The sequence below is a fragment of the Rhincodon typus genome, chromosome 28 (genome assembly GCF_021869965.1).
Source record: "Rhincodon typus isolate 14 chromosome 28, sRhiTyp1.1, whole genome shotgun sequence".
In the NCBI taxonomy this organism is placed as follows: domain Eukaryota; kingdom Metazoa; phylum Chordata; class Chondrichthyes; order Orectolobiformes; family Rhincodontidae; genus Rhincodon; species Rhincodon typus.
Genome location: NC_063359.1, coordinates 20,369,780 through 20,383,779, shown reverse-complemented (window position 1 = coordinate 20,383,779; position 14,000 = coordinate 20,369,780). Strand labels below are relative to the sequence as shown.

General features: G+C 40.0%; 1 protein-coding gene across 2 annotated transcripts in view; it reads right to left on the bottom strand.

Moving 5' to 3' along the window:
* The window catches only part of lhx6a (LIM homeobox 6a), a 49,816-nt gene extending 44,303 nt beyond the window's left edge, over positions 1-5,513 (bottom strand). Inside the window, exons 1-3 of one of the 2 annotated variants that reach the window (XM_020510560.2) lie at positions 4,869-5,513; positions 3,478-3,549; positions 1,743-1,925 (exon numbers count right to left, since the gene is read on the bottom strand). In XM_020510560.2, the coding sequence (XP_020366149.1) occupies positions 1,743-1,925; positions 3,478-3,549; positions 4,869-4,946 (333 nt within the window). In that variant the 5' untranslated portion in view covers positions 4,947-5,513. Of the gene's footprint in view, positions 1-1,742; positions 1,926-3,477; positions 3,550-4,356; positions 4,395-4,868 lie in introns of those variants that run through there. The other variant, XM_048613571.1, reaches the window with a different exon arrangement.
* Between the last annotated feature and the right edge of the window lie 8,487 nt (positions 5,514-14,000).

Below are 14,000 nucleotides of genomic sequence, written 5' to 3'. Positions count from 1 at the left end.
AAGTATTAGCATTATATTTTGATATATTTACATATCTTGTGTATAAATGAATTGATAGCTTTTGATTCGGTATCAAAAGAATGGTCACATAAATTGAAAGCGCAAGGCGCGTTATTACTTTTAGCCATTAAGTATGACACAAAAACTTCTACAAGTCAACTATAGGGAATAATGAAAATCACGAGATTATCATATTCTTGCCGCAGATTGTCATGAGTTCTGAAATATTGAAACATTAGGCTTGAGTTTATTTGAACGGTTAATGTTGCTCGTTGAGCCATTTATTACGATCCACGACAGCATTAATTAAGAGGGAACTGCTTTTATTTGCGGCACACATGTTAAATATGTCCCGGCGAAAATTGTAAGGTTTTGCGCTGAGAGTTGAAATAGATTCAGCAAAGACCTAAAAAAAAGTCTCTGTAAAGAGCTTCTTGCAAAGCAGATGTGAGCATTCACATAATACAGTCTGTCCATTCTGCTTGGAACTCCACAGAGTTTTTCTCTCATAATTTGACATTAAATTATTATTTTGTTTCCACCCGCCGCCCCGCCCCCATTCCTCATCTGCTTTCCAGCATCAAAAGGTCGAAAATAGTGCATTCAACAGAACTTTGAATTTGATGTGCTTTAAAGTTTAGCAGGAACTCCAGTTCTCAGCCTTGCCAACAATACTGGATTGATCAATGGATGGTGACTGCATACAGCCATTAATTAAATACACGCATCTAGAGAAAAAAACAGCTAATAAATCATAAGGTCAAGGTTTAGAAATCGGAATGCTTCCCTTTGAAATGAATTGGTGTCGCACTCCCCTAATAGTTCGGCTGAAATCACAGTTTGGCAACATCATAATAACCCCAGAATGACTGGTGTGCAGCAACGGATATAACTGCATGTGTCGTTTATATCTCATAGGCACCTCCCTTTGGGTAGAGATCTTTTCCAGTATTAAACATTGTAATCTATTTTATTAAAATGGTTATTCAGTTCAGTCAATATTTCTGTCTAGAATGATTAGCATTGCTGCTTTGTACAGATTGAAAACCCATCAGTTAATACTGCATACTTGTAAATTCTGTCATTTACGCAGCACCATCTCGTCATTCCCATTCCCTGCGGCCCAACTTCGGTTTATTTTCCATCTACCCCGTTTTCCCTAACACATCCAACATTGATATAAAGGGGATTTGGGAAATTTCCAATAGAATTCGAATTTGGAGGTTGTTGATTGATGCATTCAAAGATTATGAAACGGCCTTTTTCTATATTGAATAGATTACACACGCTGCTTTGAGATATCCTTTCGACTCTATATTTCAGACTCTGAGAATGTTGTTCCCAACCCACATCATCTGTATCTAGACACTGGAATGGGCCAGTGCACCTCTATCCCTCAGGTTCAGAGGATTTGACGCCTTGTTGGACTGTAGATTCAAAATATAGAAATGTTACTTTTTTTTGCCAAAGTTGCTACATAAAACATATCGATATTAACTCGGAAACGATGCAGAGTAGCCTCAATCAGAGACCAATTTTTGATTAGACGTGTTAACGCGTAGAGTTCAACATTCCAGGATATTTGTGGTCATGACCTTCCTTAGTTTTGTTTTAATTGAATTGAATTAAATTGAATCGAATCTGTTTATTCGCTGAGCGCGCGTTATTCAAATAGCATGAATTTGATGACTGGGTATCGAGATGTTACTCTGGCGCAGTCCTCTTTGTATCAATATATTCACCTTTAACAGATATTTATCCAGGATTTCCAAACCACAGCTGGCACAGATGTTTTTGTCGGCAGAGGTTATGGAGTAAGAGGATGAAGGCGGAGATGAAATCGAGGGAGTAGATGGAGGACTAGGGGAAGATCGAATCTCATCCTTCTCCACGTTAGTTCCCAATGTGTCAGCATCAGAGTGGGACTGTCGAAAAGGGCAGGAGGGGAGAAGAATCAATTTTATCCAACTGCATACTGGTTTAAAGTAACAGTTCCAGAGCCCTTTCACGTTTCTTTTGCTTAAAAAACCCATTTTAATGTTTAAAACCTTTTAAACACAACTAATTTCTGTTGTCATTGACAATTTGCATCAAGCATCAGTTTTAGCATTATGTCGAAAATGAGATTGTATTGCATTTTCTTATTAATTATTTGAAACTAATTCCTCACATTAAGAACTGAAGTGCAGGTGATCCTCCCGGTCTCAGTTCAATAAATCATTATCCAATACACGTATTTCACGTATTTCAGACTCAACCAGCTGCACATCTCTCTAAACAGGGCTTGATTTTATTTGTAGACATGCCAGTTTTAGGGACTAGTCCAGCCATAACATTGATGATCACATTCAAAACGCGGCAATCAAACATTGTTGATGATCGATTTTTTTTGCGGGTTTTTGTTAACGCTCAGAAACCATTCGCAAATGGCGGCAATTGTTTTAAGTAAACATGTATCGAAGAAGGAAGGAATTGTTTTAGCAGTAAGCGCCCTCGGACAGTGTGCGGCACCAGGGCTACAGTTCACCTGCCCACTAACCAACATGATTTTATCGCTACTCCGTCTAATTTTAAAAAAAATAGATGTATTGCAATCTGGCCCACATTTTATACACTTAACCTCAAGCAATAAGGTTCCCAACAATATGGAGGTTTTATTCTGAACATTTTAAAAAATAAATTATACTATGCATCAAAAGTAACATTACATCAGTTTGTCTTGCATTGGGCGGTTCGAAGGGAAACGCATTCTTTGACACGGGTTGTTACAGGGGATCTAAATATTATGAGTTTGACCAACAAAGTGCACTTCATCGTGACAGCTGGATGGACGTATACATGTTGAGCATGCTTTGATCCCTGTCATTTTAAAAATACAACTATGTGACCGTTTCACTATTAAACAGCAAAATAGCCGGAGCTCTAATAGTTAATCATGACCGTCCACATATTCATCCCTTTATCCTACAAGACCGAGCACACACTAACAGGGCTAAATTCGAATTGATTTTTTTGTTTACAAAAGGGACATCTATATTCCGCAAAGTTTCAGTAGATCCTTAAAATGTCAATTTCACACGGAAAGTAACGGTCAGCTTTAAGTGCTAAATGATATCGATGAAGTAAGAATATTCTTAACATTAAAACATATTTTCTCTCTCCTAGAGGCGAAATAAGCTTGCATTGAATAAACGAGAACACATAAAAAAGTCACGCCGTTAACATTGTCTGTTATTCACCATGACTTTTTTTTGTTTGCAAACTTTGATTGTTTGACCGAGGCGGCCCGGCATGTTAGAGCGTTGATTGTTTAATCTCTGACATTGACAAAAACAATGTATAGTGGGATCCTGTGACTTTCAAACGAACAACCGGGATTTATACGAAAAGCATCAAACCTATAGGTACACCGTCAGCCTTGAGCGAATGAAACAAGTTCTGACAAATTATGTTCATCTTAAATGCTCTCATACTTACCATGATCTGAGAAATTTTGTTTTCCACACAGCGCGAGGTGCCTTGTTTATGCTGGCTGTCCTTTGACATTACCTTTAAGAGAAATTTCAACCAGACATATGAATGCAATGCTTGCTGCAAGCAGTGGTATAAAGGTCTTTAAAGAAGAACTGGACGTTTATATATGCGCTTAAAATAATAAATAATATTTTTCTAGTGGGCATTTAAATCTATGCAACAATACGGCATTTAATGAAGCAATTTTAATTTTGATTCGATCTTTTCTCCACTTAACCCTGGGCTCTTGAAGTAATCGCTCACTTTCTGTGCAATCCAAGGCAGAGAAATAAACTACCTGCAATTAGAAACTGGATGAAATCCGGAAGATAAGTGCCAACCAGGGTGTCAATTACAGCTGTCAATCAATAAGGCATCCGGGCACCGCAGAATTGGAAATTTGATTTCCTAAATGGCAGTAATTAAAAATCTAATATTTTTGAACGAACGACTGGGGGATGAGTGTGAAGTGGTCAGCCTGAAAGCTTTCTTTCTATTCAGAAGACCTCTTTTTCTTTCCTTTTAATTTCAGATCGAGATTTACAATTGCAAATGCCCCTTTTTAACCAGCTAATACCGTGAGGGAAGGTAGTAATTTTTGGATCTATAGTGCTGGATTAAATGGAAAAAAGGCACGTTTTCGATTATTAGTTGCATTTTAAGGAGACGACACAACTTGCATGAGGTCGAGCAGCGCAGTTAAATTTAACAGCCTTTTTTTTGGCACACTTTGTCTTGACATTACATCATGCATTTAACAATCCGCTTTGTTTCCCATGCTCTGGTAAACAATACATACACTTCTTTTGAATATATTCCTCAAAATTAAATGGTAATGCTCACCATCGCAGCTGAAGCAGCTGATTTGAAATGTATGCAAACAGAACACCACACTGCAATATCCTTTCCTGCCTTTAGCTTCCCGGTTGAAAACTCTCCCTGATGTTGCTGCGGCCCATTTACTATTGCACCTAGTCACCTACATTCTAAACGCCTGTTTTTTTTTGGTTGAAATGCCGAACAATTTTCAATCCAGTCCTGTGTTTTAGACGTCCATTCCTCAAATTCGCCCTGAATATATGGAATCCAATCCTGCTCTTAAGAAATCCCACAATAAGTTCACAAGACACACAGGGTCCACTCAGTCCGAATTTAAATGATTTCTAAGCGGTTCTTGTCCAGGTTTTGCAGCCGGTTGTTTTTTTCTATGTATAAAATGCAAAGGAGGCGCTCACCGCCTGATCAGAAAGTTGACTTATTTTGTTTTAAAAAATCCCCCCTCATCTAATTAACTTGCTCACGTAATAGTTCTCGCCCTCTCTTTCTCGCTCCTCGGTACAAGTGAAGTGTGTTACCTTTTCAGCTGGAATTCCTTCAGATAGAACCTTGTTCCCCTCTGACAGAGGAGCCAGAGTTTCACTTTTCCAGTACATGGGGATCGTCGATTCTTGAAAGTGCTGGTTCCGCAACACCCAGGAAACTGATCGAGAAGTTTGAGTGGTCGATGGAAAAAAGATTCCCTCTTTGCTTTCTCTCCCTCCTGTTCTCCTGCCCCTCTACTAGGTCAAAGTATAAAATCCAGTGGTGCACAGCTGCGGTTTCAGCCCCTGTGTTTGGGGAGTAGAGCGCGGTGAGACAGCATCAGCATTGATTACAGGCGTACCAGAAAATCCTGTTTGCAAGGAGGGATGAGGGGGCATTCAGTCTGATTACGTTGCGAATGTGGACATCAACGCAGCGCCTGCGATTTCTTAGCCGTGGAGAGAGAGAGAGGAGACACACACACACACACACACACACACCAATTTGGTTGGAAGTTTCAGATCCTCGACTTTATAGCTCTGAGCACAGACTGCCGGCTTTTTCAAGAGCTACATGTTTACTGGGGTTCAATTCTTTTTTGTTGGAAAAAAAATCTTCCTTTCCACTTTTCCGTTTGGTGATGTAGTTGCTGGAAGCCAGGAAGTGAAGTGACTCGATCATGTAGGACACGTCTGGTCTGTCAGCTTCTGGAGAAAGTCCATGTGGAAGTGCAAGGGGTTTAGGGATCTGTTTAATCTTACTGTGTAATCAGGATTGACCGGAGGGAGTGAGAGAGGAAGTTTAACTCCTCTTGTTCACTCTAACCGCTGTGACTTCAAACTCAAGCAAGAAGCGCTCACACGGTTTATCTGTCTGTTAGCGAGCTTTTAGCTGTGTATGTTTCCAGACACTTTTTTTTCACGTTGGCTCGTTGAGATATGTAGTTAAATTCCTACCACAGTTTATTTTTAATGATGGCAAGTTATCATAGTCACCTACATTTTACTGAGCTATCTCTTAACGGAAACCAAGTGGTCAACACTGATCTGGAGACGAGCAGTCTTGGGTCCCTTAGCAGAAAATGCAGTCTAAGAGGTGGTTGGTTATTGCATTAGCTTTGATGAGCACGAATCTCCAAACGAATGAATAGTGATTGACTGAAAGCCTATAGGTGAGACCATTGCATTGGGAAGGTGGTGAATACCGTCCCTGGTCCTGTCTGGACAGGAGGACAGGAAGTGATTGTTTTTACAATCCTTTGCCCCTTTGCCCACCCCTATATCCCCCGCCCCCAACCCTCATGATAGGCTTCTTTACGCAAATTGTTCGTTTCATTTTCTCCTCAGCTCAAAACTCCACACGACGTATGACAAATCTTTAGAATGACCCTCGTGCTTAGCAAATGGATCCAATGCGCCTGCACTTGTTTTACCTCGGAATCATATTGCTGGGATGACACTTAGATTACAATCGAAATGCGTTCGTGGAGCGGTATCCATGGATTTGTGCCTAGATATCTGTTATATAAAAGTCCAACGTATTTCTATTTGCATCTGGATGTTTCTGTAGGACCTATGAACAGCGTTTAATTCTGGCTCAAATTGCTAAGGACAGAAGTTGCTATAAATCTAAAACACTGCAGGTTAGATTAGTAAACTATGCTGCCCTTGCCTGCATCCTCACAATTTCTAATTTCAGACCTATTTTTAAGGTTTTCATGATGGCAGATAACATCCTGGGTAAAGACCTGCAAGTAATTTGCATAAAGACAGGGAAATATTGGAATGTTGTCATCTCTATCGGAAAGCATTTGTAGCATAAACAAGATCTCCCCTGTGACATAGCTGAGTAGGAGTTTAACCCAATGGCGGAGGGGACTAAAAGCTTGTGGTTGACCTGCTCCCTTTCAATTCCATTGAGCACGAGCAATGCCTCTGCTTTAAGCGAGTGTGTTAGCTCTGTGTGCGTGTTTGTGTGTGTGTGAATGGGTATGTGTGTGTGTATGGGTGTGTGTGTGTATGGGTATGGGTGTGTGTATGGGTATGGGTATGGGTGTGTGTATGGATGTGTGTGTGTGTATGGGTATGGGTGTGTGTGCGTGTGTGTGTATAGTTGTGTGTGTGTATGGATGTGTGTGTAGCTGTTTGTAGCTTCGTGTGTGTAGGTCTCTGTGTAGCTGAGTGTAGATTTGTGTTTGTAGCTGTGTGTAATTGTACATATGTAGATTTGTGCGCCTGTTGCTCTCTGTGTGTAGATTTGCGTGTCTGTAACGTTGTTAACGTTATTCTGTGTGTAGCTGTATGTGTGTAGATTTGTGTGCTTGCGTGGATATGTGTGTCTATAGTCGTACGTGTATATAAATAGATTTGTGTGTCTGATATTCTGTGTGTGTCCATGTGTAGCTCTTGAGTGTAGCTGTAGATGTGGTTCTGTGTGAAGTTTTGCCTGTGTATAACTGTGTATGTGGGTGGCTGTGTGTAGCCTCGTGTGCGTGCGCGCGCACATGTATGTAACTGCGTGTGTACCTCTGTGCGTAGCTGTATATGTATCCACGTGTGTGTACGAACTTCACTATTTAGTCGCGCTATGTGCTCTCTTTGCGCTCTCTTCTAGCACATCTGACATGTCCAGCCACACTTCCTTGCATCCTACACTTCGATATTTGGTAACAGTAAGGATGAGTCCAGCGCGTCTTCAGTGGGCACTTTCACGTTTCGTGCATTAAGAGGTTCCCATTTAAGAAAAAAGAATGACCAAAGTAATTCTGTAGACATGGTCTTTATAAACGGTGCTAATTTCCTGTTCAGCTGGATTCCACCAACCCACCGTCCCTCCCAAAGCCCTTCCATCTCTGTAAAGTACAATTCATATTAATCATCCACTTTTCAAGGTTGGAAAAAAATCAATTTAAAATTGCACTATTGACATATTTCGAGTTGATTTGGGGAAAGGTGTTTTCTTAGGGAGGCTTGGACAGGTCGGAGACTGAAATTGACATGAAGCAAATGTCTTGAGGCTGTGGGTGTAACTGACAGAAGCAGAGTCAAAGAGCCAGGTACTTAGAGTGCTCGACGGAGACCCTTCCTGAACTAAATAACTCACAACTCTCCCCCAACAATCAACAGTTTGCAGTTCCCCGGCCTTAGCCCGTCATAAGGAGAATGGCAAGGAAATGGACTGACGGGTCAGATCTCTCCAACAGCGAGGGTGAGTCTGTTACTCTGCGGAAAATGGAGAAAATGATCAACGCGCGAAACTTATCTGAAACCATCAACCATTTCTCCCTCTCCACCCACGGAGAACTTTGGTTGGGGGACTGGGTGAATGTACCAGACAGTATTTCTCTGCTTGACTGCCAATTCTGACTGAACTATAACCTTTTGTAGTGGAATACTATCTACCGTGCTTAAAGGGAATCTGGTGACCAAATAGGCAAAAACTCCAATGGCCCTACCGTTTAATTTGTGCGAGCCGTTAACTCACAGAGAGGGGCAAGGTCCGAGCTACTCCACTCGTCCGCCATGCCTCCTGTTATTGAACGAATACCTTGCAATCACGTAGCGCCTTTCAAGTCTGAAGGACGTTTCGCAGAACTGAGAACGTAGTACCTTTTTAAGAGCGGTCGCTATTGAAATGTTGGGGCCCGCAGCCATTTTGGGGACAGCAAGCTCCCACAAACAGCAAACTGGTGAGGCCAGATACCCAGATTTTTTTTTGTGATTTGATGATTGGCCCCGCGGACACCTTGCACTTGTGTTTTTTTTTAAAGACTGACACGGGATCTTTCACAGCCACAGGAGAGGGCAAGTGAAGCCTCAGTCTAACATCTTGTAAAAAGAATGCTATTTGAACCAGTGCGGCGCCCCCTCAGTGTAATATCGGTGTTGACTTCCGTGCTTGCATTCCTGGCGTCCCACTTGAAGTGACACCCTCCTGAACAGTGTGTTACCAGCGGAGCGGACTGGCACTCACACTGCAGTCAGTCTGGGCAGTGGGGGTTACTACAAGACACTTTGGTGCCCCTTTTTGAGATGAATTCAGTCAGGGTCGGTATACCGCAGGCAGATTGGCTTTTGCCCGAATTCTGATGCACCGCACAACGACACAGTGTTTATTGGCAAACTCATGAACGCGTATTGGACACTCGGAAGGTGCTGGTGACTTGATGAACACCACTCCAGTTTGGGGGTTAAAATCTCCAGGTTAAGAAGGCGTAGGGACTTCCCTTAAACGAACGCTTAACTTGTATATAAACACATGTACTATTATCCATTGACACGGTTCCGTTCCATATGTGCGGATCCTGACATCAGTTAGCCCAGAAGTGTGCAGTCAGTTATTATCATTTAGGAGGCTATCCTGAAGCTAAGGTTCTTTTAGAATAAGTTGTAATGTATCCATGTTAGAAAAGACACCTAGGCAGGGAACACAGACCACACGCCAACTAACACTGATCTGCAATCTCATTCCAGAGAAGCTTCTCTGCTTGCTCTGCTGCCCTTCAATGTTTCTAATATACCGTAGGATTTTCAATTGTGCATGTCTGTTCCAGTGCAGTTCGGGCGGAATTTCTAGACAGAGATCTATTGCACCACCAGCTACGAAGCAGCAGTGTAAAATAAATCGAGACTATTCGCTTTCGAAATAAGATGGGGTCGACTCGAACAAGGCATTTATTTACCATTGGCGACAAGTCAAAACCCAGTTTGATTGTGGGTTGTTTGAACTTTAGATGTGCTGGAGGGATTGATTTGAAAGTGTCATGGCTTCATCCAGAAAGTAACGTGAAGCAGTGTGGCTCTCTGAAGACGTACAGCAATCCCAATTGAAAGGACTGTTTTGTGAAATCAGTACATTCTTCATCCAATGAATGCATTGACGATGCAATGCAACAAAGCCCGAACTACGTGTGTGTTTACGGTACAAGTTGTACTCTTGAGATTGGTCATAGATGCGCAACGCATTATTCGATACAAAACGGTGGGAATTGCTTGTAATCCTTCAGCAAAGTTTTCTTGTCATCAGTGCATTGAAATGCTGAAAAGCACAATTTATTTACTGGATCATCTGTAGTCTATCGTGAACCTGTGTGAAGTATTTCGTATTACAGTGTTTAAATGCTGTATAAAACATGTCCAAACACACTATTAAATGACTGTTGAATAACTATAGTGATAGTTGTAGCAATACCACCCACTTACCGCATGTTCAGTAGTTATTTTCCACCTGAAATTTTATTTAGGAGTCACAAAGCAATTCCATAATACCAAGATAATTGGCTCAATCCAGTTGTATGTTTACCTCTGATTTATGGTGATCACTGGAACTGCAGTGATGACAATATGAAAATTTATGGTCTAGGTCTAAATCTCTGTATTGGGCAAGATATATTACAGCTCTTTAAAAATCAGCTGGAAATTTCAACATACTAACATTAAAACTAATCGAATTTGAGTTACAATTCTCCACTTCAACATAAGTTCAAGTGAACTACCTCTTAATGGTCTCTATTGGGATTTGCCGACTGCAGGCTCTGAGACAGTCGACTCTTCTCTCTAATAATAACATAAAATAAAACAAAGACCTGCTAATGCTGGAAATCAGCATCTGTGGAGAGAGAAACAAGAGTTAACGGTTCCAGTCCAGTGGACGTCCTTCAGAACAGACACTTCTCTGTAGTTATTTGTTTTAATCAACCTTTTCTGATATGTTATGATATACCATACGTCTGGAGCAGGTCCAACTGGAACCAGACCTTCTGGCCTAGAGGTAGGAATACAACCACTACTCCACAAGAGCCCTGGGTCTGTTGCTATATCATGTCTGAATTAGCTGTCAGTCGCAGCAGTTGGTAATTCAATGTCTGCTTTGCTTCTGTAAGTATCCTGATCCAGCTAGCATCTTGTACATCAATCAGAAAATTCTTTTGTTTCACAAGTTCCCTGCAATTATGTTGACACTGTTTCCCTAATACTCTTCACTTTATAGGTCTAGGAATAACCTACCAGATGCCCTGCTTCCTTTTCTATTGATTGTTGCTATCTGTTGATCATGGTTGCATTTTCTTCATTTAACTTCAATTACTGTTCCATTCCTCTTTTGTAATAGTATGATTATCCCTTCTCATCCTTTTTCTAGCTTTCACAAACACCTTCCATAATCCTTGGTTTTGAAAAGGAAATAACATTTTGGTTCTTTGTTCCACCAGTATTTGCACTGGAGAAGAGCCAAATCCTTCAGTTAGAGTGTTTCTCCAGTCAATTAGGGATAGCAAGGACCTTGATCCACCTTAGCTTTCTTCATCAATCTTTTTCATTATTTTAACTGCATTCTCCATTCTACCATCAGACTGTGTCTGATTTTAAATATTGGTTATATGGATAAAGCCCTAATCTTTTCATTTTAACTCCAACCTTGAGATCAAAAATGCATTGCCATTCCATACAATAGGACCAAAATTGTTCTGTGCATTATGTTAACACATTGGTTAACTTGTTTACATCAAATTTCTCTGTGTACTATTTCAACAAGTACTGTACTTTAGTTAAATAAATGGGCTAAACTTTATTTGGTATGCCACAAGAATTAAATATGACTTTAGACTTGCAATAACACATCCTAGCGATTTATTGAAGTTAACTTGAAGTTATCTTTGAATAGTTTAATGCAATGACTTCTTTTTTCCATTTACCATGAATTTATATACAACTTTCTTTGTCTACAACCTGTCAGGAATATTGTGAGATACAAAATGTCCTCAGTCTGTGAATTATGTATTAAAATGCTACATTGACAAATGTAGACTTAATTTCAGCATTCATGCTGCACTGGCATATGACAAGTATCTGGCATTGTATAGGTATTCTGTAATTCCAAAATGGCCAGAGCATATCATCCACTTCTCTCTGAGAAACTCAATTTCCTTTGACCAAACTCTCCTTTGATTCTACTGGTCAGGCTGAAAATTGTCACATCTTTTCATAGTATAAATGGCATTATTTTTGGTCACATATTTAAATTTACATGTTACATTTTGTAGTGTTTAAATTTTCAGCTAGATTCCAGTGAGTCACAGTTCCAACATAGGAGATAATATATGTTAATATTTCTGATCTCTTCATTTATTTTCAGGAGCACTTCATGATCATCATTTTTTATTTGTCTAGGTAATTACTCTCTCCTGAATGTATCAGCAATGCACACATATGTTCCTTATTTGTACTGTAATTTCAACACGTGTTTCTGCAAATATTCTTCATCATTTGGATGTTGAAATAAGTGATTCCTTACTCCACCTTCAAATAACTTATATTCAATCTCTATCAAAAAGTTATTTCTGTAGACATACTTCTAATACCTCTTACAATCATATATCCTGACAAGCATCTCCATCTTACCTTGCACATTATTTACTCCTGGTAAAATTTGGGGTGTACCTTTCTGGCCATCCTTTTGCGATGATCATTGTACCAAGATCTGATTCCAATGGATCACCTTATAGTGTAAAGGGATTTTCTTCTTCAAATCAGCATTCCACAAACTGAATGTTCTGTACTTCTCTTTCTGTCTTTTGTTACAAACTGATAGTGGTTACATATCCATCTCTAATCCATACTTTCATACATATCAATGGTCCAGTTACAGGCAATAAATATAGGAAAATCTTTGAAAGACATTTCAGCACATCAGACATTGCTTGAATGATGGAGACAAATTGGTTTCAGCGTCTACAAAGAAACTTTAGCTTTCTCATGTGCCTGCAGCTTAATACTTAATGTGGTCCATATCATTATTTTCAAGCTGCTTTCACTTGATGCCTCAAGCAGACTACAATGAATCCTGCTATGCCCTCTATGATAATCATAAGATTAGCATATTATTTGTTCACCAAAATGTCACCGTGATAACATCAGATAAAGTAAAAGAGTTAGGTTAATGTTTCAGATCTATAACCCTTGAGCAAAAACATTTTCTATGATCCTTGAGCAAACAGATTTTATGTCTCCACAAGCTGCCTAATCTCCTATGTGTTTCCAACATTTTCCATCTTTATTCCCAATTTCCAGAATCATCACTATTTTGTTATTTGTCTTATTGCATTTTGTGCATTTATTTCTCAGAAACCAATGTGCACCTTGGCCACTACCTTCAAAATGAAGCATTGATTGTTGCCAACAAACTTATATCTTTGCCCATCTGGACTTACCAGAATGCATCTTTGCATCTAACACAGGCAAAACATTTCTTCATTGGATCATTATTTGCAACAGTGAATCTGGTTTGCCAATACAAATTCAGAATTTTGTTAGTTTGCTCACATATTTCAGTTATCAGTATATATCTGTAAAATACGATGCACAGATTGAGCTGCAGACCATGAGCTGCATGTTCACTTTTGGACACATGCTGAATTCCAGTTCTCAGCTCATTTCTTACTGCTATCAATTGGTTTGCACCAAGGTACAGTCAGAGTCATTTGGAAGCTTCAGTGTCCTATTGAAATACACCAATAATTTTGGATCAATGTAAGAGGCTTTTATGTTTATATTGATTCATTAACTGTCTTAACAGTTTTTGAATTATACAAGTTGAATCAGTAAGGAATATATTTAGGATGGCTCAGTGCACTGCTGCCTCACAGCCCCAGGGACCCAGGTTTGATTCCACCTTGGGCTAACTTGAATGTGGCATTTGCACATTCTTCCCGAGTCTGCTTCAGTTTCCTCTGGGTGATTAGGTTTCCTCCCACAGTCCAAAGATGTGCAGATTGGGTGAGTTGGCCATGCTAAATTGCCCATAGCATCCAGCCATGGGTTAACATGGGAAATGCAGTGTTACAGGGCTAGGGTAGGGTTGTGAGTTTGGGTGGGATGCTCTTTGGAGGGCCGGTGTGGATTTGATGAGCTAAATGGCCTGCTTCCACTCTGTAGGGATTCTATGATTCTAATATTTAGTTTCTGATATCATTTTGCACTTAAACAATAATGTGAGATCTTCATCTATATCTTGGATCTCACTATTGTGTTTAGTTTTTCCCTACAGTTGATAATCAGATACATCACACCTTCATTACAGAGCTTCAGCATATTGTGTTCATAGTCTGTCTGAGACTAAGGTTCCATGAGAAATGTTAAGTTTACTGTGTCAAAAAAAAAGTGAACAGAAATATAAATCAATGCTGTTTC